The 27,292-nt window shown below is 40.4% G+C and overlaps 1 protein-coding gene across 1 annotated transcript; it reads left to right on the forward strand.

Annotated features, from left to right (window-relative positions):
- Positions 1–11,564: 11,564 nt before the first annotated feature.
- On the forward strand, positions 11,565–12,321 carry LOC116804698. Its single transcript, XM_032733375.2, has 2 exons — positions 11,565–12,156; positions 12,212–12,321. Exons 1-2 carry the CDS (start codon positions 11,566–11,568, stop codon positions 12,221–12,223), a joined length of 603 nt encoding a protein of 200 aa, XP_032589266.2. The 5' UTR covers position 11,565; the 3' UTR covers positions 12,224–12,321.
- The last annotated feature ends 14,971 nt before the right edge of the window (positions 12,322–27,292 follow it).

Here is a 27,292-nt window from a genome sequence, read left to right on the forward strand (position 1 = left end):
GGTAAATTTTAACAAAAACCGAAACTGTATAAATTGCATATAAGCATTGTTTAGTATCTATTAGACCTTGCTACAAAGCCAAGACTAGGTAGTTGTATTTGTGTTTGATTGTAAGCCTCCAGTACAGAATCAGTGACTACGGGCGTCGCAACAATTACTTGAACCAGTTGGACAACGGAGATGAGTATCAAATAGTGAAAGACGAGACTCGTTGCTCTATATTCAAGTGATATTTTCTTACTACTTTATTGCATGAACGTAACGGCCTTATATACTATTCTTTAGGTGGTAGGTATCAATACAAGATTATGATTATGGATTTTTACCTATTCAATAAACCGAAATAAACATATAAAAGGTTTTATTACGGTCTGAGAAAGGCTATCTTATAACGGATAGCCCAACATTTATACCTTGCGATAGTGATGGGTTATTTACTAGTTGTCAGGTATTGCAGATAACTATTTTACCTAATAGCTTAATTTGCTTAGGATGAGTTATGACGATTGTTGATTGTAGATTGTTGGGTGAACACAAACTCAGACATACTCCCGGCCGTTGAACGATGGTTTAACTATCAGATATGTCGATCCGGAAGGCGTCTTGTCCAATTGCTGGGGCCGATATCCCGTCTTGTGTCCGGGGTGTTGTTGGTCCTGCTTGATTAATCCTTCTGCTGAAATATAGTGCAAGCAAGATCAATGATGCTGCTAGTGCAACATACGACATGATGACGGAATGATTTATCGGTGAGATCCATTGTGGAAGTTGGATTTCAGGTGCTGGTATCAAATGCATATTTTTAAGGTTATTTGCCTCGAGTAGCTCTCTTGACTTATTTAGCGATGGATTTTGATGAGGTGGTCGTGTGGTTAAATTGCCAAATCGCATATAAGATGACTACATGGTGCTGCTTGATGTGCTATGATCCGTTATGATCATATCTGCGTTGCGGATGTTACATCCTGACTTCATAATGAGGAGTCCAGCATCTCGTAGTCCAATGCTTGAGGTGCCATCAGGACAAACAGCGGAGAGATCCATTGGGGTCCGTGTCGCAAATATCCATTGATTTTTAAAAAACATATTGACCTAATTGAGCGAGTGGTTTGTTGTTGAAGTTTTGCAATTATCTGACATTTTATTGTTGAAAATGAGGAATTCACAGCAGTGTTCCATCCTGAACAATGATTGCTTGTGATAACATATGTGCTCACTTGCTTGAAGAAGATGACAATGTATGAATTCTTCATGTGTAAGGCTCAGAAATTCATCATGATGATCATTAACGGCGATTAGTGGTACGCTTATTGATATTTTTGTGATTCCTCGGGAGGATACCACTGGAATAGGTATCAAGTTGTACAATTCCATTATCTGTGTGGATATAAGTGGCAATGTTATTTTGAACACAGCGTGCCTGTTTACAATGGCTCCTTCGGCTTGCATCATTTTATATAACTGGAGTACATTTCCATTCGTACTAGGTACTTGTTGTCCTATTTTTAAATGATCCTGCATTTGTTCTAATTGATCTCGCAGGCTCGTTGGCTTGGCGATAGTAACAATGGACTAATTGTGTGGTGTCGAACATCCGTCAGTACTTTTATAATTTCTGTTTGCATTCGTTGAAAGTTTGCTGCCGTTAATGTTAGTTGCGTTGTCAGAGATATGTACCAATGAAACAGATTATGTTGGGCCTTCTCTGTAATCATGGCGTTAAGTTGGTCTTCCATGTTATTTAGACGTCTTTCAATTGTGGCTTCGTCACGTTTTAATACGTTGAATGTGGAATCCACAAAGGAGGTTTGATTTTTTAAGACTGATATCAAATAGTCTTCATTTTGTTTCACTTTCAAAATCGTTTCGGACATTTCTTTTGCATATGTTGAATCCAAAACCCCGAATAAACTGCTCGCTATGTTTCCAATTATATCCAGTGGCGCTCTTTTAGGTCTTGCTTGTTGTAGAAGCTCATTTTCAGCTAATAATTCGTTCTCCACATGCTTGAAATGCTGATACACGCTCTGGCATGGAACTGTGACACTTAGGTCGGCACATAATTTCTTTACGCTGTTGGTCCCTTTAGAGAAGATCGTAATAAGCAATGATGGTCCAATCTGCAACTGCCAGTCGAGCTGATCCGATTCGTTCGTAGTAGATACCAGGCTTAGATTCAAAATATGTAATGTTGATAGATTGCGTCAATATGAGTGGTAGAAACAATATGATGGTAAGTAGCATTGTTGTAAGAGAGGGCATCCAGGGTGTTCTGAGCCGTTTTGCCTTTTGGTTAGCCGAGGGATCATGTTGTGATATGTCTTCGAGTGGATGTTTGTGTTGTGGCTCATCGATGGCTAGTAGTGACGCTAATTTGTGTATGGGCCGTTTAAAGGTGCCATGAGCTGTCTTCACATCGACCACTCGTATATGGGTGTCGGGGCCGGTGTATACCCTTTGAATTCTTCCCATAGACCATTGTCGGCATGGTACGTTGTCCTCTTTGATGAGTACCAACATTCCTTCTGATACGTTGCTGAAGTTCGTGGAGGTATTCCTATGACCATCGAGTCCAGAACGTATGCTTCAAATGTTGAATTAACTCTAATCTTTGTCCAAGCGACCTTCCGTCTTCCCTTTCTGCGTCATGGGCTTGTGCTGTTAGCGGTTCTCCAATCAGAAAGTGTCCAGGTGTTAGTGCAGCAAGATCATTTGGATCGGTTGACATAGGAGTTATTGGGCGAGAGTTCATAATACGTTAATGAAGCGGTCGATACATTTTTCAACAGTAAGTGTTTTGCTGACTTAACTGCTGCTTCCCAGAGTCCGCCAAAGTGTGGTGCTCGAGGAGGAATAAAGTGGAATTTTACATTTGTTTTGTGGCATTCGGCTAATATACTGTCTTTTGCCTTGTCGCTGTAGATTGCGTCTTCTAGCTCTTTCAATTTGTTGTTGGCGCCCACAAAGTTTGTAGCATTGTCGCAGTGTAGTGTTTGGCAATTTCCACGGCGTCCCATAAATCGCTTTAAGGCCGCAATGAATTTGTCAGTAGTTAAATCACTTACTGTTTCCATATGGATGGCCTTAGTCGCAAAACAGCAGAATATCGCGATGTAAGCCTTGTCTGGGCGCCTTCCTCGAACTTTATGATGAATCCAGAATGGACCACAGTAATCGACCCCAGCATTTTAAAATGGTCTACAATTTAAGTATGTACGCCCGGAGTTACTCATAAAAAGCCAATTGGAGTTGATTGGAGAACGTTTGGTATATTTTTCGTCTAAAGTTGAGTGCATTCGCACAATCCTGTACTTTTGCAGCAACTTGTGGAGAAGCTGCCAATGACGAAACGGATTCAGTGGGTAGATTATGCAGCATCTATTCGCCCATATGCAGACTTAAGACACTTCACTGATTGGCTCAGTGGCGTGGCGAGAAGCGTTGCACGAGCAGCAACAACTATAAATAGTCAAAGGCCACAATCAAGGAGTGGTCCAGCCAACACACAGAGGATATATCAAACTACTGAGCAGCCAGCGAGACATGTTAATTCGCCGATAAAATGTTTTTAGTGCGAGGGAGATCACACGATACAGAAATGCGACGAATTTAACAAAGCAAGCACAAAGGAAAGGTGGTGAAACGATTGAGAGTTTGCTTCGTATGTCTGAGCCGAGGACACAGTTTGACGACATGCAAGAAAAAACGTAGTTGCGGTCAGGATGGTTGTATAAAGTCATAAGTCACTGCATTATGTAATTATGAAAGACACGACTACTAATAGCGCAGCAGAAGCAGCCATAAATAAACTTGACCATGGAATGTCGAAATTGTTATTTAAGGTTTTGCCAGTTGAGGTTATGGGTCCGAATAACCTAATAATGAAAACATACATTTCTAGACGAGGGATCATCGGCATCACTCGTAAATGAGAAACTTACTTGTCAGCTGGGCGTGAATCAGAAAAGGTCTGATTTTACGCTTAACTGGATTAGTAGTCATGCGACTAATGTAAAGTCAATGAGCTGTCACTTGAGAATTCGAGCCCCAGGAGGAAATGGAAAATGGATGAGTTTTGAAGCAAATACAGTCCCGGACTTGAAGCTACCTCTGCAGACAGTAGATCTGCAAGAATTGAAAAATAAATATAAACAGCTAAGAAATATCCCATTGGACGGATATATGAATGCAGATCCCACAATGCTAATTGGGATAAATAATTGTCATCTAGGATCAACATCGAGAAGTATCAATCTGGATAGCAACTTGTTAGCAGCAAAAACGAAGTTAGGATGGCTGGTTTATGGATCAATGGGATTGCAGAAACAAGTCCAGTCACCATTTTTGTCAATCATATTTCATACACATATTAAAGAAAATGCTGATGAGTCAAATTAGCATAAACTTATGTCTGATTATTTTTCAACAGAAAATTTTGGAGTAAAAGCGATTGGAAAACCTTTTGGAATCTGTAACTATGCAGCGTGCTCGGAAATATTGACGGAAACTACAAAGCGGCTTGAAGGAGCTTATGAAACTGGTCTCTTATGGTCTGAAGATGATGTACATTTTCCGGATAGTTACAATGCAGCTATAAAGAGATTAAAGCCTGTAGAATACAAATTGGAGCGTAATGGAAAGTTCACAGAGTATAATGATGCTCTCATGGAGTTTGTTAAAAAAGTATATGCAATAAAAATGTCGAACGAAGAAGCAGAAAAGGTTGGTCCGAGGACGTGGTACCTACCACACTTCTCTGTATACAATGTTAATAAACCAAACAAGATACGGCTGGTATTTGACGCGGCTGCAATGGTCAACGGAGTCATTAAACTCCAAATTGATAAAAGGACCAGATGAGAACCCACCTTTAACGAAGATATTATATAAATTTCGACAGGGCAAGATTGGAATATGCTCGAATATAAAAGAGATGTTTCTTCAAGTATCAGTACGAGAAGAAGATCAGGACTTCTTGAGATTTTTATAGAGGAGTAACTGCTCAAACGGAAAAGTTGATACCTATAAGATGAAGGTTATGATATTCGGAGCTTCGTGCTCACCGTGCTGCGCTCAATACGTCAAGAATGTAAATGCGTATCAAGCTGAAAAATATAAAGATGAAGTGATCGACGCGATACACTCAAAACACTATGTGGACGATTATGTTGCTAGTTTTCAATCTGAAGAGCAAGCATGTGAAATAAGCAAAGAGGTATGTCGAGTACACAAAATGGCGCATTTCGAACTTAAAGGCTTTGTATCAAATTCAACGGAAGTACAAGCAAAGTTAAACAAGGATACTGACTACATGAAAGGACGAACGGTTAATTAACTCAAAAATTCTCTTCCTCATTGAAACCACTAAATTTAATAAAAGGTCCTTTTCGAAACTTTGTCATTTATTTAGAATTTGACGTTTTAAGATATCCAACTGTCTCCAATTGGCGATTTTTGGTATACGCACGTCTTTTTAGATTATCCCAGACATTTTCTATCGGGTTGAGATCCGAAAAACATGCTGGCCAGTCAAGGACATCAACATGAAATTCCTCCAAACACTCCTTTGTACGTCTGCACACATGGATTCCGGCATTATCTTGTAGGAAAACCATTGGTTTTTTACGTAATTCCCTTAAATATGGAATGAGACTACTATCCAGAGTCTGAATATACTCTTCACTGTTCATTCGGCTCATTACAAACTTCAATTCCCAGGTACCAAATGAAAAAATGTTCCCCAAATCATGACGGAGCCACCTCCAAAATCTGTCCTTGAAAAAAACATAGGATCCTTTACCAAATCATGCTAATAAGAATCAAGCCCATCAGGGCCATCCAAGTTAGGCCATTAGACCATTAAGTTAAGTTAAGTCCCATCAAAAAATATGACCTGTAAGGGTAAAAATTTTTAAATATACTGTAAGCCAAAAGACGATGATTCAAACGCGCGGAGTAACGCGCGGTCGCAGTATGTCTTTCGGCAAAATCAAGTCGAGCAACCTTGTGGCGACCTAGCAACTTGGGTGGTTTGATCAGTTTAGATCTCTTTATGATTCCTGAGCTCTTAAGTACTCGCCAAACAGTCATCGCTGACATAGATTCGCCCACATGTGAGGCCGAAGCTGTACAAGCGGTTTAGCTGTTGCTGGCTTTCTTAATAATTTTGCGTTTATCGTGAGCAATTAGTAACGGTTTTCAACCAGTACGTGTTCTTGATCCTTATTCTTCGGGGCTATCCAAAAAAATTTTAATTACACTTAGACTCTCCTGACTCGAAAAGTGACAAAATACGGCCCTTTTCATAATAAGATAATTGTTTTCCCAGCGGCATCTCTTAAAAACTATCTAAATTTACCTAATTACAATGTCTGTAAATCCAAAAGTCTGTTCCGCAATTAAAAATTAAAATTTGCAACAGTGGGCTATAATTATAAAAAAAACTTAACGGTTCTTTCTTAGTTTTCCATAAATTGCTTAAAAATTTTGATAAAATCTACTGAACATGCTCCAGTCTATGAAGTGCTGTAAAATTTATTTTTGAAAAACCTTAAAAATGTTGTTACAACGGGCTCAAAGTTTAAGTTGCAGGGTGGGCTATAATTATGATAAGCACTGTAGTTAGCCGAGGGATCATTTTGTGATATGTCTTTAAGTGGATGTTTGTGTTGTGGCTCATCGATGGCTAGTAGTGACGCTAATTTGTGTATGGGCCGTTTAAAGGTGCCATGAGCTGTCTTCACATCGACCACTCGTATATGGGTGTCGGGGCCGGTGTACACCCTTTGAATTCTTCCCATAGACCATTGTCGGCATGGTACGTTGTCCTCTTTGATGAGTACCAACATTCCTTCTGATACGTTTGCCGTATCTCGTTGTACGTTTCTGAAGTTCGTGGAGGTATTCCTATGACCATAGAGTCCAGAACGTATGCTTCAAATGTTGAATTAACTCTAATCTTTGTCCAAGCGACCTTCCGTCTTCCCTTTCTGCGTCATGGGCTTGTGCTGTTAGCGGTTCTCCAATCAGAAAGTGTCCAGGTGTTAGTGCAGTAAGATCATTTGGATCGGTTGACATAGGAGTTATTGGGCGAGAGTTAAGTATTGCCTCTATCTCAATGACAACGGGTTCAAGTTCATCATACGTTAATGAAGCGGTCGATACATTTTTCAACAGTAAGTGTTTTGCTGACTTAACTGCTGCTTCCCAGAGTCCGCCAACGTGTGGTGCTCGAGGAGGAATAAAGTGGAACTTTACATTTGTTTTGTGGCATTCAGCTAATATACTGTCTTTTGCCTTGTCGCTGTAGATTGCGTCTTCTAGCTCTTTCAATTTGTTGTTGGCGCCCACAAAGTTTGTAGCATTGTCGCTGTGTAGTGTTTGGCAATTTCTACGGCGTCCCATAAATCGCTTTAAAGCCGCAATGAATTTGCCAGTAGTTAAATCACTTAATGTTTCCATATGGATGGCCTTAGTCGCAAAACAGCAGAATATCGCGATGTAAGCTTTGTCTGGGCGCCTTTCTCGAACTTTATGATGAATCCAGAATGGACCACAGTAATCGACCCCAGCATTTTTAAATGGTCTTGCTGGGCTGACGCGTAGTTCCGGTAGATTTCCCATTAATTGTTGAAACATCTTTGGTTTTGCTCGAGTACATCGGACGCAGTTTTGAGTAATGTTCCGTGCTAATGTTTTCCCTTTAAGTATCCAGTAATTTTGCCTTGACTTTGCAAGTAGTGCTTGTGGTTCACAGTGCATGTTGTCTATGTGAAGTTCTCGTAACAGAGATTTGATTTGGTAACAATATGGGATGTTTTTCATCAAATGATAGAGCTGATTTTTCGATCCTACCGCCCACTCGTATGATATTATCCTTGTCTAGAAACGGTGTCATAGATTTGAGGTTGCTTTTGCTGTCTACTACGCCATGTTTTGTGTGGTTCGTCAACTCCTGAGCGAAGTCTACCTGTTTGATCTTGCGTAATATAACAATCCTGGCACGTTCCAACTCCTCATGTGTGAGTGTATTACCATTTTTGTTTGGGTGTCGTGCCGTATTATATATGCTATAATGCGTTGTAGTCTTCGGGAGGAATTAGTGTGATTAATGGAATAGATTACATCACATGTTTTTGCGACAGGAGCTGCTACAGCCCTTGGGTTTCCCTTTCGTCCCAATGTGTCGTTAGCGCTGGGCATTTTGATGAACGGCTCTGGCCATTTTTATGATGATCCATGAAGGAATAATGGCCCGTGTAGCCACAAGGTCGTTGAATCCAGATTCCTCGCTAATGTTCCTCGTGACAGTATATCTACAGCGTTGTTTTGTGAGGAGACGCCACTGAGTTGCTATAGTCAATTCCTGGATTTTCGCAACTCTATTTGCGACATAAGTTTCCAAACTTGATGATTGTGAATTTATCCATGATAGTACAATTCTTGAATCTGTCCATAAATATGCTGGATTGCAGCTACTCTTCATATTGTAGCAGGATACTAGCCTATGTTATACTATAAGGTGTAGCAGGATACTAGTCTATGTTATACTATAAGCACTGACCAGAGAACACATAGACTAGACATGTAGAACAAACTTTTTCAACACCGAAAAAATGCGCTGAGCGGACCGGACAACTTCGTATTTGGTCGGCTCGGTCTTCTGAGGCTCAAGCAGTGAAAATAAGGCAAGACAAAATCAGTATGCTGCGACTGCTGCCACGAAATGCACGCATTACTAAATGAAGCACGGCTATGCGCTCTTTTTTCCTTACTCACTCTCTCCCTCTCTTTATGCTCTCTCTCTCTCTCTCTATATATATGGTCTCTCAAATAGCAGCAGCGCACAGAAATTGAATATTGTTCGCGACGATCCCAGCTCTTTCCTCTTGAGTGAAGGGTATGCCGAAATCATAAAAGCATTTGTCACGCTCAAAAATGTAAGCGTTTAGATGGTAATTCGTGGGAAGGGTATGAAAGCGTTGATACGCATAAAGAATATGATTTCGCGACGGGCAAGTACACACACACTTGTAGTCCCTTGCTACATGTATGAGCATTTGTGACCTGCGTGCGTTACTCTTGCTGCTTGTAGCAATTTTAAAGCCCAGCATTTGCATTTGGTCGGTCTTACGGACTGTCATAACCAATTTACACAGATGTACTATGTACTATGAACATACATACATATGTACATAAGTACATTTATATATTATTATTGCTAATCATTTTTATAAATGTGTTTATATCCATAAATAATTATATATAGTTAAAATTATTTTATACACATTTTTAATCGAAAAAATTATCGTAAAACACTACTAGCTTTATTAAATGCTTTGCAATATATGAAATACACATGTCATATTATACTCAAGCTTTACTCATTATTGTCAAAAAATTTCTAATTAAGCATAATGGCCCATTTGATAGTCACCCTACGATTCAAATCATACAAAATTTACAAACTACTAAATCCAGAGACAATTAGCTTGCCATCCCATACAAGCATACACATACACAAATGTATGTATGCATGTGCTCACTTCACAAGGCAGACCAACGGCAAATTTTGGGCTTTACAATTTGCACAGCATGTTCTGCACAGAAAGAATACATTTTCGCGACGAGCATGCACACACACATTTACATCCTTGCTACGTGTATGTGCTTTTGTGTGCGTGCGTCGCGAAACTCAATTCTTTCTCAGTATTTTCGTCTATTATCAGCCCAAAAGTTGCCGTTGGTCTGCCTTGTGAAGTGAGCACATGCATACATACATTTGTGTATGTGTATGCTTGTATGGGATGGCAAGCTAATTGTCTCCGGATTTAGTAGTTTGTAAATTTTGTATGATTTGAATCGTAGGGTGACTATCAAATGGGCCATTATGCTTAATTAGAAATTTTTGACAATAATGAGTAAAGCTTGAGTATAATATGACATCTGTATTTCATATATTGCAAAGCATTTAATAAAGCTAGTAGTGTTTTACGATAATTTTTTCGATTAAAAATGTGTATAAAATAATTTTAACTATATATAATTATTTATGGATATAAACACATTTATAAAAATGATTAGCAATAATAATATATAAATGTACTTATGTACATATGTATTTATGTTCATAGTACATAGTACATCTGTGTAAAGTGGTTATGACAGTCCGTAAGACCGACCAAATGCAAATGCTGGGCTTTAAAATTGCTACAAGCAGCAAGAGTAACGCACGCAGGTCACAAATGCTCATACATGTAGCAAGGGACAGTGTGTGTGTGCATGCTCGTCGCGAAAACATTTTCATTATGCGCACCAACCCTTTCATACCCTTCCCACAAATAATAACGGAAACGCATGCCAAACGGTTTGAAAAGTTCGGTATACTCTTCACACAAAAGGGAAGACACGGGGTTCTTGCTACGAAGAAATTTCAATTTTCGTGAGCTGCTGCTTGTGCTCACAATGTTAGCCTCACATGCATACATACATATACACATTTGAGAGAGCAGAGAGCATCGAGAAAGAGAGAGAGCAAGGGAAACATTGAGCATAGAGGGATCTTTTGTTCAACATTTGACCATCTCGGTCGAGCGCATGAAGCGAAATGATTGTGCTTTCGTATGTTTTAGTAACCCAAACCTAAAAGGAGCCGAGCGAATACGAAGTTGTCTGGGGTGTTAACGCTCGAAAAAATGTGTGCAAAACGCTTTACACTACGTGTCCGGTCTATGTGTTCTCTGGTCAGTGCTATAAGGTAACAGCACTATGGTTAACCATCGATAGATACATATCTATCGATAGTTAACCATATCAGTGGCTGAGGAGGCTGTCGATATGGGACATGCCAATTTGAGTAATAGAAGAAGAGGAGGTAGATCGATACATTTTGAGCTTGATTGTGAACAAGAGAAGACGTGTGTAAATCAAGAGATTAACAAATGAAGAAATTAAAGAAAAGGCCTACTACAATCTCAGAAGTGGGATAAAGTACACAAAATTTTCAAGTTAAGCAAAATGAATTTAAGTATAGACGAAGTATCTGTAGTGCAGTTAAAGAATTGGCTAGCTGCATTGGGCTTGTCGACTCAAGGGTGCAAGACTGAACTTGTTGCTCGCCTCAATGGCGTGCCCGCAAATTTGCGCGGCAGCGCCTCCGAATTGGAACAGAGTGAAGAGGAGTCAGCTCAAACTGGAGTATCTCAGACATTGCAAATGCAACAAGAGGAAATAGACAGGAACGAAGAAGTTTTGCGAGAGCTAAGCGAGCAGATCAACGCGGCGAAGAAGCAGCTAAAAATTTTCACACACGACAATTGGACAGAGACGGCAGCAGCAAGCGTGACGAAATTGACGCAGATGGCGTCGATGCAGAAGCTGAATTCGGGGAACGCGCTACTGACGCGCGCCAAAAGGACGCCGGTAAAAATTGCGTGTTAAATGAAAGTGATGTCAATGATGTTTAAATTAGCTAAAGAAATTATGGCGGAATTTACCGGGGAGGAGTCTATTAGCAACTGGATAGCGCCATTGAGTAATGTATCTAAATTATATCAACTAACGGACATGCAAAAAATACTGCTGTGCATGGCCAAGTTAAAAGGGAAAGCCATGCAGTGGATACATGCGGATCCATCAAGGATTGTACAACCGTTGGGCACACTACTGGATGGATTGGCAGCAGCATTCGAAAGCAAGATATCCAAGGCCGAAATACGTCGTAAGCTTGGGGCACGTATATGGAATGTCGACGAGAAGTTTTCTCTGTATTATGAAGAGAAAACACGTTTAGCAAGGGAAATCCATTTAGATGTAGATGAGCTACTGGACGGTCTCATTGAAGGAATACCGAATGCAATTTTACGCGCACAGGCCAGCATACAGTGCTTTGAAGACCCCAGCAAATTGGTAAGGGCTTTTGCAGATGTGCGTTTGCCACTGAAACGATCTACTGGAGGAAAAGGGACAACAGCAGTGGGACCAGGGCTCGATAATGCAATGACGGAGACGCGTTGCTTCAATTGCAACTATAAGGGACATTGGGCAAGAGATTGTCAGAAGCCCAAGAGGGAGAAGGGTACGTGCTACCACTGCGGCGCTAAGGATCATATGGTGGCACAATGCACGAAGAGGAAGGATGATATTGGAAACAATTTCGTAAGGTTAATCAATATACATTTTAAGACCAAAGATAAAGCTTCAGTTATTGCAGAATGCCTCATAGATTCAGGAAGTCCCATTTCGTTTATTAAAAAATCGTGTGTAACATTTGGAATAAAGCACATACAGAAAATTACTTTGGGCTAAATGAAAGCCAGTTGAATGTTATTGGAAAAACGTTTGTTCATATTTTCAAGAAGTTTAAAAAAAATAAATTTTTGGTTAATAGCTGTGGCTGATGAATCTATGAGGTGGGAAGTAATTTTGGGGAGGGATTTCATGGAAGCTTGCAATTTATACGTTGACCCAAACGCTCTGAGGATGATTTCAGTGGAAAGAACAGCCGGCACGTTGGTCGAATCGAAGCCTATCATAGCAAAACTTAGAGGAAACGACCATATGGCAAAAGGGAAATTAAGTACGGTAGAGAATAAATTGTTAGAAGAGAAATTGTTAGATAAATTGTTAGAAAATGAAGAATTAGAAGAGAAATTGTTAGATAAATTGTTAGAAAATGAAGAATAAGAAGAGAAATTGTTAGATAAATTGTTAGAAAATGAAGAATTAGAAGAGAAATTGTTAGATAAATTGTTAGAAAATAAAGAGTTAGAAGAAAAATTATTAGGCAAAGAAGAGAACGATAGTTCAAAAGAGTGTTTAGAAAAGTCAATGGAAATAAATATCAAAAGCGTTTTAAATGATAATTTTGAAAACAGCATGCTTCAAATTAATATGGTAGAAGGAGACAATGAAAAAGAGACATATATTATCGGTGAAAACATTAGTTATGATGTACGAGAAATCTAATTAGATTGCTGAAAGTGGCATATGTAGATGCTGAAAAGCCAGTGAAACCTAAGAACAAATGTGAAATGAACATACGAATTGAGAAAGCAAAACAGTTTAGCTGCTCACCAAGAAGGTTATCATACGCTGAAAAGGAAAAATTACAGATAATGTTAGATGAATACCTTAGAGATGGCATCATACAACCTAGTTGCTCAGAGTATGCTTCGCCAATAGTATTGGTAAAGAAAACAAGTAAGAAAGCTCTAGTCGAGACTACTCGACTACGAGATCCCCTGAACCCTTGGAGTAATAGATATTTCAATAATTTTTCGCGTCTTTCAGCTTACACAAGAAACACGCACACACATACACACACGCACGCACACACACACAGGCATACATACACACACATACATACACACATACACACACACACACACACATACACAAACAATAACATACATATACACACACAAGCATAAACACGCATGGACGACAGTGAGCGCTTACTATGAGAACTTAATTGCTTAATAACTTTTTTGTGGACGTACGATTTTCATGAAACTTTCAGATTATGATTATGACATGGATATGCATGTAATTGCCAAAGCACAAGTCTCTAGTATTTGAAATACGCTTTTTACAAAAGTGAGGGTGAGGGGGTGAATTTAAGGGTGGGGGGTAAATTTTAACAAAAATCGAAATTGTATAAATTGCATATAAGCATACATTAAAAATTTGGAGACTCTAGCAATAAAGGTGTAGAAGATATAATTTTATAACTGGTTTTCGATAAGGTTTTTTATCGATAAAAAAATATTGGGGTGAGTTATCGATTTTTAATGATAAACTTAATATGCGCGCTGTAATTACGAACATTTAAAAAAAAATTTGAAGTCTCTAGCTCTTATATCTTCTGAAATCGACGCGTTCATACATACGGACAGACGGACAGACGGACGGACGGACAGACGGACAGACGGACAGACGGACAGACAGACGGACAGGGCCAAATCAACTCAGCTCGTCGCCCTGATCAAGAATATATATACTTTGTGGGGTCTGCCACGCCTCCTTCTGCCTGTTACATACATTTCAACAAAACCATTATACCCTGATTTCCCATTGAAAATGGGTTCAGGGTATAAAAACAGGAGACTTAAGAATGTGCGTTGATTTTAGAAAACTCAACAAGATCATGGTAAAAGATAATTATCCTTTGCCGTTAATTGATGATTTGTTAGACAGACTGGTGGGAAAGTCTGTTTTCACTAAGCTTGACCTTAAGAATGGATATTTTCATGTTTTTGTAGAGAAAGAGTCTGTAAAATACACATCGTTTGTTACGCCGCTTGGATTAAAAACTGCTCCGCAAATTTTTCAAAGGTTCGTTAATAAAAGAAAGCAAGGTAATCATATATATGGATGATATAATGATTGCCAGCGAAAATGTGTCCGAGCATCTCAAGATACTAGAAGAGGTTTTAAAACGATTAGTAGAAAACAATTTAGAGTTAAGGCTGGATAAATGTGAATTTTTGCAGAACAAGGTTAAATATTTGGGATATGTAATATCAGAAGATGGCATTAAAGCAGATGATAAGGGATTCTCGGGTTGTGTTCATATTTCAGAAGATTTATAAAAGATTTTTCAACTTTGGCAAATCCGTTGTATGACTTATTACGGAAAGATAGGAAACTTCAATTTGAAGAAAAGGAACTCAATTGTTTTTTATGCTTGAAGGATAAATTGTTAGAAGCACCAGTATTAGCGTTATATAATCATAAAGATGACGTAGAATTGCATTGTGATGCCAGTGCGTTGGGATTTGGAGCAGTGCTTTTACAAAAAAAAGAAGACGGAAAGCTGCATCTTGTATTTTATTTTTCAAAGCGAACGACAGAAACGGAAGCAAAGTATCATAGTTTCGAGCTGGAAACCTTAGCCATTATTAATGCGGAATACTCATTCACATCCCATCAACAATTTAGTAGTTAAGTTTCGCTCGAATACTGTAGATTATACGGGTTTTTCCGATTTGCCACGCCCCAACTGGGCGTAGACACCTCCTTTTTGGTCAGTTTTTAGAAAGAAATAACGGTACCCTAACTGCAAAGTTTGAATGCTTAACCTAAAAAAATGTGAAAAGTACAGGGTATTTTTCGATATGCCACGCCCCTAAAGAGCCGTAAAAATTATTTTTGGGGAATCGATAGAGGAGGCTACCAGTAACTCAACTATCCAAATTTAAAGCTTCTAGCTATTATACTTTAGGAGATATAAACTTTTGTGGTTTGCCACGCCCCCTGTGGGCGGACATATATCCGACAAAACTTTTTGGTCTTGGGTGGTCAGTCCGAGTATATATACAAAATTTGAGGTCTCTGCCATCAGTAGTGTCCAAAATATAGGAGAATTTAAAAAATCACTATATCTTCAGGTCCGATTTGCCACGCCCCCAATGGGCATAGACTTATAATTTTATCTATAGACTTTATAGAGTCATACCATTAGCTGACGTGCAAAATTTCAGCATTCTAGGTTTACAACTTTAGGAGATACAGTTTTATCCGATTTGCCACGCCCCCAATGGGCGTAGATATATCCGCCATAGCTCGTGATCTTGGGTGGTCAACGCGGACCTACATACCAAATTTCAGCTTTCTAGCTCTTTAACTAACATGATTTCTGGTATATCGGAAAATGCATTTTCCGATTTGCCACGCCCCTAGAGGGCGGATCGGGAAAATTTTAACACTTTATAAATCGGAGATATACACGAGTATGTGTTCCAAATTTCAAGTCTCTAGCTTCAATAGCGCCGAAATAGATTGCGTTCATACGGACAGACGGACAGACGGACAGACGGACGGACGGACAGACGGACGGACAGCAAGACGGACATTGCACAAAACCAATATACTGATTCACTTTCGTGAATGAGTATAAATAGATCTTAACCCTAGAATTGCAAGATGGGCATTGGAAATGCAAGAATTTGATTACGAATTAGTGCACAGGGCCGGAAGTCAAATGCAGCATGTAGATGCATTGAGTAGATACAATAATACCATTATGGTAACAGAAGCAAATAGTTTTCAGACTAATTTAATTATTTGCCAAACAAAAGATGCAAAGTTACAAGAAATTATAAAATTATTAGAGAAACAAGAGCACAAAAAAATTAGTGATAGTTTAGGAGAGCAATTAGAGAAAATAATGGGATTAGATACATACAGTTCACAGAATTTAGAAGATATTAGAGAACAAGCACAACATTATCAATCTGCATCACAAGCACGGAACGAAGAGAACTTTAATAATGCTAGAAAAGCTGCAAACGTATACAAGCCAGGAGATTATGTAATGGTTAAAAATTTCGACAGCACGGTAGGAATGTCAAGAAAATTAATACCTAAATCCAAAGGACCATATGTCATAGATAAAGTACTGAAGAACGATAGATATTTGATAAAAGACATTGACGGATTTCAATTATGCAGGAATCCTTATCAGGGCGTTTGGAGTGCAAACAATATAAGATATTGGGTAAAAGCATAGAGAGATACTGATCTGTATTGTAAATATTATTATTATTATTATTTATTTATTAGATAATATAAAAAATATAAATCCAAAAATTATTAAACGTGCTAGCTACGAGGGCCATCGACGTGAATGTTGGAAGTTGAATTGGATGAAAAATATTACAAAGATTTATAAACTTAACAATTAAATTAATATTTACAGCTGTAGGTTCGGTAAGTAGTGTGGTAGGAGGTGTGTTGCCGAAGAGTCTTATCCTCTCCCGTTGGTAGGTAGGGCATTGGTCAAGTATATGGTCTACCGTTTTACGTGTGATGCTGTTGTTGTTACAGCTGCAAAGAGAAGGCGCAGAGCCCGTAAGTAGGTGACCGTGTGAAAATTGTGTGTGTCCAATACGCAGACGAACAAAAGTTGACCACTCCTGTTTTCGGGTATTGGGGGGATATTTGCTGCCAAGTCCAGTAGCGTTGTACGTTTTGTAGCGATGGTGGAGTTATTCCAGTCGCATGAAGTTATGTTGGCGTGCCGAATAAGTTGTAAGCGGATAACAGTCTCAGCTAATGGAATATGCATGATAGTTGGGGATTGTGCAACTAAATTAGCTGCTGTATCCGCGTTTTCATTGCCAGGGATTCCTTGGTGACTGGGTACCCAAATAAGCACAACATTGTTTGCGATGCATAAGCTGCGGATGTCACTGATAACATCGTTATAGCAGTTGAGATTTTGTACTGCAGTTAGTGTGGAAAAACTGTCTGTGCAGATAATAAATTTGCCTTTGTTTTTCTGAGCGAAATGACAAGCTTTTAAAACAGAAAAAGCCTCTGCCGTGAAGATGGTGTAGTAATTTGGAAGTAGGCCGTGGGCTATGCTAACATTTTGATTACAGACCACTGCAAAGGCTGTGTAGTCTCCAGATTTCGAAGCGTCTGAGAACAGCCAGGTCCGGTTTCGGTATTTATCTCTTTCCTGTCGATAAAGTTGCTTGAAAGTATCGCTGCTGGTGTTCTTCTTTTTATGAGCGTGGATGTCGAGATTGATATTAACATCTTCCAGTAGCCAAGGGGGCTTGCATGGTGGTTTCTTGGGATGACATGGTATGAGGATATTTGACTTGCGTAGGATAGCTGCACATCTTCTTATAGTGGACATTGTTTTGTAATTTTTTTTGGCTGCAATAGCGCTCTTGAAGCATTTTAGTAGTAGAAAATTTGGCGTGGTGCAGAGTTTGGCTAAGAGTTTTGTTGTAGATACCACCAACCTATCTTTGATAGAGGGCAGTCCAGCTGCCGCAAGGATACATTTGATCGGTGAGGTTGGATACGCATTAATGCTACGCCGGATGGCTGTGAGGTATGGAGGCATAATTTTTTTGAGGGTGTAGTCGGAGCAACAACCGTAGATTGGCAGACCATAATCCAATTTGGAGAGGATAAGAGCTTTTGTTATGTATGTTAGCGTGTTTATATGAATATTTGAAAATTTTGAACTTAAAATTGTAAATATTATTTTATAAATAAAATAAATAAATATTATTAATGGATACGGGAAACATTAGTTGACGACAGCCGGGGCTTGTCCACTCGGCGAACGGGAATAAGGAATCACTACTGTTGTTAGTGTTTAACTCGCAAAATAAACAGCACGCCGAGTTTTACTTCAATTTCTCTTTTAATTTATTAAAACATTCCGCTCCTATTGCTACATCCCCTTCTATTTCTACTTTCGGCTTTTTTAATTCTTTACGTGTTACTTAAAGTCTAATAAGCCACTTGCGCTCACCCGCTGTTCTTCGCTGTCCGAAAACTATTAATCATCTCGCTCTCAGTCGGCCGCCTCCAAGCCTCCGCCGCGATCCGCCTCGGCGTCGGCAATACAACTCAACACGGCGTCGGCCCTTCGAACTTTCGCCGCGAAGGACAGAGTTGCATTGCCGATCGCCGCGTCCCTTGCCCCATTTAAAAATAACAAACAATTATGTGAGGCGGTTTAGTGAGCCGCCTACACCCCCTTACTTAACCGAGCAGGCGATCTCGCCTCCTGAAGCCGCCACCATCGCGTTGTAGGCGCCGTCATCCACGATACCTCTGTGCCGTTCGCCAAACTCCATCTCCATCCATCTCTGAGGTTACTCGTCTTTCCACGCTGCCGACGGGTGACCTTCCTCAGATTCGTCATGCGTCGTTCCGTTGCGCCTGCAGAAAGTTCCCCAAACGGCATCCTCCGCCACTGGGACCGCTCTCCTCTTGGCACTATGGACTGATGCACGCTCGACTACCCGCCGCCGTTGAGATCTGCCAGTGCTTGCTTTCTAGATCCCTGGTAGAGGTAAATCGGGTGCGTCGCAGCCCCTCCGGAAGGTAAAAGATCGTCGTAACAGGATATGCGTCCGGGATCAAGTGGGCGCTAAGCTGTCGATAATCTACGCACACGCGCCACTTCCCAGTCCCCTCCTCAACTAGAACTGCGTGTGCGCTGTGTGGGCTCGTCGACGACTCAATGGCTCCAGCTCGAAACGACTCATCCACCTGCTCATCGATCACCTTCCGTACTTCCAGAAACTCGTCCAATTCACCTTCTCGCCGTCCTTCTCAAACTTGATTGCCTTGATCTTTGGTGGCCGCTCCCTGAGTCCACCCATCAGATCCTTACTTTGATCTGCGGTGGCCGCTCCTTGAGTCCACCCATCAGATCCTTACTTTGCTCTGCGGCTCTTGCGGGACGCCCAGCTCCCTCCTTCTGTCGAAGCCGTCTCTCTCTTTCTGACGTTCGGCGCTGGCCCGTGCGCCAGCCAGATCCTCAACTCCATATGCTGCTCCATTTCCCTCGATGTATGGTGTTCTGGTAAACGTGCCGGTGTAAAGCCCGTAGAGTCGGCCACACTGGAATTGACCGCCAGCGCTACATCGTGCAATAACTCGTCCCACGAACTTTGATGGCCCTCGATGTATTGCGCTATCATTGTCTTCACTGTGCGACTCGTCTTCTTTGCACACCAGATTGATTGATTGCGCTCCCAGAACGCCCACTCGGCGAGAGCATCATGGAACACGGAGTCTGCGCACAAGACCGCCATTGGCTCCGCCACTCCCCTGATCAGCATCTGCCCGGCCGGCTTTTGTTGCGCGCTGTTGAGCTTCTAGCACGTCTCGCGGCGCGTCGCGTACTTGGTGGCATCTCCGAACATGCCCGGCCAATGTTGCCTCTGCGCCAGTCGTGCCGCCGCACGATGTCGCACCTCGATGTCTCCATAGTCTGCTTCTCCGCTCCGCTTACATTAGTCTTACTCTATTACTCTGGATTATCCCACCCTTTAATTCCCTTGATCTTTTATTCTCTTATATTTTCCTTTCGATCTTGTTCATTCTTTATTTTCTTTCTTTTCTTTATCCTCTTTTATCCCTTACATCTTTTTTTCTTTTCTTTTTCGTCTCCTCTTTCCGAACTTCATCCTTTTCTATTTCGCTTTGTTTTATTTTTCTTTATTTCATCTTAATCTATTCCGCTTTATTTTACTGTTCTTTGTTCATCTTATTATATTCCATTTCGTATACATTAACGCGTCTTATTTTATTTCGTTTTCTCTTACTTTATTTCGTTCTTTCTTATTCTATATTATTCTAGTTTTGTTCTAGTTATACCCTGAACCCATTGAAAATGGGAAATCAGGGTATAATGGTTTTGTTAAAAGTATGTAACAGACAGAAGGAGGCGTGGCAGACCCCACAAAGTATATATATTCTTGATCAGCGCGACGAGCTAAGTCGATTTGGCCCTGTCCGTCTGTCTGTCCGTCCGTCCGTCCGTCCGTCCGTATGTATGAACGCGTCGATTTCAGAAGATATAAGAGCTAGAGACTTGAAATTTTTTTTCCTAGATCCGTGTATATCACGCGCATATCAAGTTTTTCTTTATATATCGATAACTACTCCCGATATTTTATTATCGATGAAAAACCTTATCGAAAGCTAGTTATTTAATTATATCTCCTACACCTTTAGAGCTAGAGCTTGCGAATTTTAAATGTAGACTTATATGTATTTTATATAATTTAGATTTTTGTTGTAATTTACCCCCCACCCTTATATCCACCCCCTCACCCACACCTTTGTAAAAGGCGTGTTTCAAGTACTAGAGACTTGTGCTTTGGAGTGTACATACATTTTCACCATATAATTACGCCCTGAAACTTTCAATAAGATTGTACGTATAGAAATTAAATTATTCAACAAATAAATTCTTATAATGTTACCTACACTACAGCGCAGCCCAAGCGCAGTTAGCAGAGCGCATTCTAATACGTGTGTGTGTATGTATGTGTGTCGAAAAGCAGTGCAGACTGATTAGAATATCAGATTAGAGGGTTCTCCTAGTCGAACAGTCTCGACTAGAGTCTTCTTACTTGTTTTGTTCTAGTTTTGTTCTCTTTACTTTTCTATTCCTTTCTCTTATTCTTTCCTTCCTTTTTTTTTTTGTTTTATTATAATTATTATTTTATTTTATTTTATTGTATTTTAATATATTTTATTTTTTTTTTATTCTTATTTTTTTTTTATTTCATTCTATTTTATTTCGCCTTTGGCCCACTGTGCGCTCCGTTTTTATGGCCCAGTGACCGCTAATCTATTCTGTCGTGTTGAGCCGTGGGGTATATCCGGGAAACACTAGTTGACGACAGCCGGGGCTTGTCCACTCGGCGAACGGGTGCGGCCACGTTCTTAAAGCCAACTCTTTTTGCAGTCGGGCGTTGCCGCGACAGGTTGAAACAAATGGAACAGAGTGGAGGGGGGGGGGAATAGGGAATCACTACTGTTGTTAGTGTTTAAAAACAGCACGCCGAGTTTTACTTCAATTTCTCTTTTCATTTATTTAAGACATTCCACTCTTATTGCTACATCCCCTTCTATTTCTACTTTCGGCTTTTTTAATTCTTTACTTGTTACTTAAACTCTAATAAGCCCATTGCGCTCACCCGCTGTTCTTCGCCGTCCGAAAACTACTAATCATCTCGCTCTCAGTCGGCCGCCTCCAAGCCTCCGCCGCGATCCGCCTCGGCGTCGGCAATACAACTCACCACGGCGTCGGAACTTTCGAACTTTCGCCGCGAAAGTGACCCGCCTTACAAGCGTTAACACCCCAGACAACTTTGTATTCGCTTGGCTCCTCACTTTTAGGTTTGGATTACTAAAATATACGAAAGCACAATCATTTCGCTTCATGCGCTCGACCGAGATGGTCAAATGTTGAACAAAAGATCCCTCTATGCTCAATGTTTCCCTTGCTCTCTCTCTCGCTCGATGCTCTCTGCTCTCTCAAATGTGTATATGTATGTATGCATGTGAGGCTCGCATTGTGAGCACAAGCAGCAGCTCACGAAAATTGAAATTTCTTCGCAGCAAGAACCCATGTCTTCCCTTTTGTGTGAAGAGTATACCGAACATTTCAAACCGTTTGCCATGCGTTTTCGTTATTATTTGTGGGAAGGGTATGAAAGGGTTGGTGCGCATAATGAAAATGTTTCCGCGACGAGCATGCACACACACACTGTCCCTTGCTACATGTACTATGTACTGCATGTGAGCACAAGTAGCGCTCACAAAAATTGAAATTTCTTCGCAGCAAGAACCCATGTCTTCTCTTCTGAGTGAAGAGTATTCCGAACTCTTCAAGCCGTTTGCCATGCGTTTGCGTTATTATTTGGGGGAAGAGTATGAAAGCGTTGGTGCACATAATGAAAATGTTTTTGCGACGAGCATGCACACACACACTTACAGTATGCTACATGTACTTTGAGCATTTGTATGCCTGTGTGCAAAGCCCTTGCTGGCTATAGCAATTTGAAATCCTAGCATTTGCATTTGGTCGATCTTGTGAAGTGCTCACACTTACATAAATATGTTTGATTGTGTATACGCAGGGGCCGTGATGCTCACAAATGATGGGGTAATCATTGTAGAAGCAGTTCAGTGCCTTTATATGTATGTGCGTGTGTGTATGTTTATAAGTGTATGCATGCGACATGAGCATTGACGTGTGCCTACGACAACTTAGAATTGTGTGAACGATTTTGGGTTTGACCGGAAGAGGCTCGCTTATATTTAAGTAGATGATTTTATTTCAATGATCGTGGGTTTGCCTATCAGAATGATTTTTGCTAGAAATGTAGTACCTGATCAATCCCAGTGGCCAAATTGGAATGCGATTTTCGATATACAGGTGAAATTTACCTTTTTAATAAGAAGCATATGTATGTACACACATACATATACTGGCTACATATATGGACCCATTTTAAAGAGTGCATCTGTTAGATGTCATAAAAATCATGCAATTAAAAAATACCTATAAAAGTAATAGGAAGTGCACTTGTTACTTTAGTTAATCATCTACTTAAATATAAGCGCGCCTCTTCCGGTCAAACCCAAAATCGTTCACACAATTCTAAGTTGTCGTAGGCACACGTCAATGCTCATGTCGCATGCATACACTTATAAACATACACACACGCACATACATATAAAGGCACTGAACTGCTTCTACAATGATTACCCCATCATTTGTGAGCATCACGGCCCCTGCGTATACACAATCAAACATATTTATGTAAGTGTGAGCACTTCACAAGATCGACCAAATGCAAATGCTAGGATTTCAAATTGCTATAGCCAGCAAGGGCTTTGCACACAGGCATACAAATGCTCATAGTACATGTAGCATACTGTAAGTGTGTGTGTGCATGCTCGTCGCAAAAACATTTTCATTATGCGCACCAACGCTTTCATACTCTTCCCACAAATAATAACGCAAACGCATGGCAAACGGCTTGAAGAGTTCGGAATACTCTTCACTCAGAAGGGAAGACATGGGTTCTTGCTGCGAAGAAATTTCAATTTTTGTGAGCGCTACTTGTGCTCACATGCAGTACATAGTACATGTAGCAAGGGACAGTGTGTGTGTGCATGCTCGTCGCGAAAACATTTTCATTATGCGCACCAATCCTTTCCTACAGTTCCTACAAATAATAACGGAAACGCATGCCAAACGGTTTGAAAAGTTCGGTATACTCTTCACACAAAAGGGAAGACACGGGGTTCTTGCTACGAAGAAATTTCAATTTTCGTGAGCTGCTGCTTGTGCTCACAATGTTAGCCTCACATGCATACATACATATACACATTTGAGAGAGCAGAGAGCATCGAGAAAGAGAGAGAGCAAGGGAAACATTGAGCATAGAGGGATCTTTTGTTCAACATTTGACCATCTCGGTCGAGCGCATGAAGCGAAATGATTGTGCTTTCGTATATTTTAGTAACCCAAACCTAAAAGTGAGGAGCCGAGCGAATACGAAGTTGTCTGGGGTGTTAACGCTCGAAAAAAAGTGTGCAAAACGCTTTACACTACGTGTCCGGTCTATGTGTTCTCTGGTTAGTGCTATAAGGTAACAGCACTATGGTTAACCATAGATAGATACACATCTATCGATAGTTAACCATATCGGTGGCTGAGGAGGCTGTCGATATGGGACTTGCCAATTTGAGTAATAGAAGAAGAGGAGTTAGATCGATACATTTTGAGCTTGATTGTGAACAAGAGAAGACGTGTGTAAATCAAGAGACTAGCAAATAAAGAAATTAAAGAAAAGGGCTACTACAATATTAAGGTCCTTTCGTAGTCGAGCAGTAAGTTCCGCTCCTAATAGTGCTGCACAGAGTTCCAGACGAGGCAGTGATTGCCTTGATAATGTTGCTACCTTAGATTTCGCACATAACAAGCGTACAGTTATTCCATTGTCTTTATATGTCGCCCGAATGTAGGTTGCAGCTCCATATGCTTTTTCCGAGGCATCAACGAAGGTATGTATTTCCCATTCTACTGGAATTTTTTTGTCAAACATGTGTTGAGGAATCTTGAGCTTGTTAAGACTTTGTAGATCATCTGGGTATATTCTCCAATCTTGTTGAAGGCTTGGATATAGCTCCTCGTCCCATCCAATTTTTATACTCATTCACGAAAGTGAATCAGTATATTGGTTTTGTGCAATGTCCGTCTTGCTGTCCGTCCGTCTGTCCGTCTGTCCGTATGAACGCAATCTATTTCGGCGCTATTGAAGCTAGAGACTTGAAATTTGGAACACATACTCGTGTATATCTCCGATTTATAAAGTGTTAAAATTTTCCCGATCCGCCCACTAGGGGCGTGGCAAATCGGAAAATGCATTTTCCGGTATACCAGAAATCATGTTTTTTGAAGAGCTAGAAAGCTGAAATTTGTTATGTAGGTCCGCGTTGACCACCCAAGATCACGAGCTATGGCGGATATATCTACGCCCATTGGGGGCGTGGCAAATCGGATAAAACTGTATCTCCTAAAGTTGTAAACCTAGAATGCTGAAATTTTGCACGTCAGCTAATGGTATGATTCTATAAAGTCTGAAGATAAATTATAAGTCTACGCCCGTTGGGGGCGTGGCAAATCGGACCTGAAGATATAGTGATTTTTTAAATTCTCCTATATTTTGGACACTATTGATGGCAGAGACCTCAAATTTTGTATATATACTCGGACTGATCACCCAAGACCAAAAAAATTTGTCGGATATATGTCCGCCCACAGGGGGCGTGGCAAACCGCAAAAGTTTATATCTCCTAAAGTATAATAGCTAGAAGCTTCAAATTTGGATAGTTGAGTTACTGGTAGCCTCCTCTATCGATTCCCTAATAATAATTTTTACGCCTCTTTAGGGGCGTGGCATATCGAAAAATACCCTGTAATTTTCACATTTTTTTAGGGTAAGCATTCAAACTTTGCAGTTAAAAATGAGGTGTCTACGCCCAGTTGGGGCGTGGCAAATCGGAAAAACCTGTATATTCTACAGTATTAGAACGAAACTTAACTACTAAATTGTTGATGGGATGTGAATGAGTATTCCGCAGTCGGTAACGCCCGACTGCAACGTTCTTACTTGTTGATTCCCATAGTTGTTGCATAAACATTTTTTCCCTTACCACAACTGGGGCAAAGATTCCTAGAGGGTCAAATATTTTTGCCAAATTAAGAGCATACCACTCTTTTTGTGATTTTCGTTGCTTTTGCCGCTTCAGCTTGTCCATGAAGGCTGTCAGATTTCGGACTCCATGTAAGGCCCAATGTCTTAACACTATTGTCTTCCGTATTATCCAATTTCACCATTTGTGTTGTATCTTCCTTAGAGATTCCCGCGAGAATCTGGTCATGGTTAGCACACCATTTTCGAAGCCTTAATTCTGCTGGTAGAAGTATTTTGTTGACTTTATCTCGAAGTCTTATGGCTTCCGTTATTGAGTCTGCTCCCGTTAAGCAGTCATCAACATAAAAGTCATATTCCACTGCCTTTGCTCCGACTGGATATTGATCCTTGCTTGATTTTGCTAAATGCTGCAAACATTTTGTCGCTAAAAATGGGGCTGATGTTGTGCCGTATGTGACAGTTTTTAATCGATAGTACTTAAGCTGTTCCTGAGGTGAGTTTCTCCAGACAATCATCTGATGAAACTGATCTGCCGGATTCATCCATATTTGACGGTACATCTTATCAATGTCAGCGGTAAAAACATATTTATAAGCTCTAAAACGCAGTAGAATTGAAAATAATTCACTTTGTACCGTAGGCCCAGCGTACAGTATATCATTTAGGGCCTTGCCTGACGATGATTTAGCAGAAGCGTCAAACACACAGTGATGCGGAATGAAATAATGCGATTTCGGAACCATCTGCGGTGTTACTTCCTTCATGTGGCCGAGTTTTTCGTAATCCTTCATGAATTCCACGTAGTTGCCTTGTAGGTCTGGATCACGGCACAGTCTTTTTTCCAATGCTAAGAAACGCCTTATAGCTAACTCCCGGGACTCTCCCAGTTCTCACACATCTCCAGAATAAGGTAATTTTACTATCAATTTTCCGTCAACTGCCCTTTGTATATTCTCTTTAAAATGTGTTTCACAGTGTGACTCTGCTGGTGTCCGATAAGCCTGTGTTGTTTCCAGATTATCCAGTTTCCAAAATCGTTCCAATAGCAACTAATCTATTGGAACGATTTTGGAAACTGGATAATCATCATGTGGCGACTGTCGAAGTTGATCTGTTAACTCTTCCAGCTATTATCCAGCCTAGTTTAGAGTTTTGCATCATAGGTAATTTTGGGCTCCTTTTGATTTGCTCCGGTAGTATGAGCTCGAAATAATGTTCGGCTCCGAGTAGTAAGTCAATCTTTCCAGGTTTCGCAAGGGTTGGGTCCGCCAGTGGTATGTTGCTTGGTACCCAAGATATGTTGTCTATTTTGTGGTTTGGTTGATCCGCCACAATATGTGGTAACACGAACGCCTCTACTCGTGTCGTGTAACTTTCATTTTGAAATTTATGAGGACATTGACCCTGGATTTCATTGAACTTAGGTTTCCTCCAACCTTCGATTCGCATGGTTGAGTTTTTAACTGCAAGTGATAATGTTGTTACAGCTCTTTCAGAGATCATGTTTATCTGAGAGCCTGAATCCAGGAGTGCTCTGAAACTTCCATATTGGCCGTTGTTTCCATGCACTTCGACTCGAGCAGTGGCGAGTAGCACATAATTATTTATTGTACTATGTGCTGCGGCAGTTATTTTGACGTCATCTTTGTTCTCCAGGTGTAGCAACGTATTATGTTTGTTGCACTTCATGCAGTTGCGTAGGAAGCATGATTTTTCCATATGATTGGGCCGCAGACAGTTTAGGCACAGTTTTTGGTTTAGTGTCCATTTTAAACGTGCGTCTCCAGATT

Source organism: Drosophila mojavensis, unplaced genomic scaffold, assembly GCF_018153725.1.
Source record: "Drosophila mojavensis isolate 15081-1352.22 unplaced genomic scaffold, ASM1815372v1 contig_72, whole genome shotgun sequence".
Lineage (NCBI taxonomy): Eukaryota > Metazoa > Arthropoda > Insecta > Diptera > Drosophilidae > Drosophila > Drosophila mojavensis.

Bases quoted from the DNA above. Each gene is read 5' to 3' on its own strand.
- LOC116804698 (XM_032733375.2), top strand. From the start codon at position 11,566: ATGCAAAAAATACTGCTGTGCATGGCCAAGTTAAAAGGGAAAGCCATG.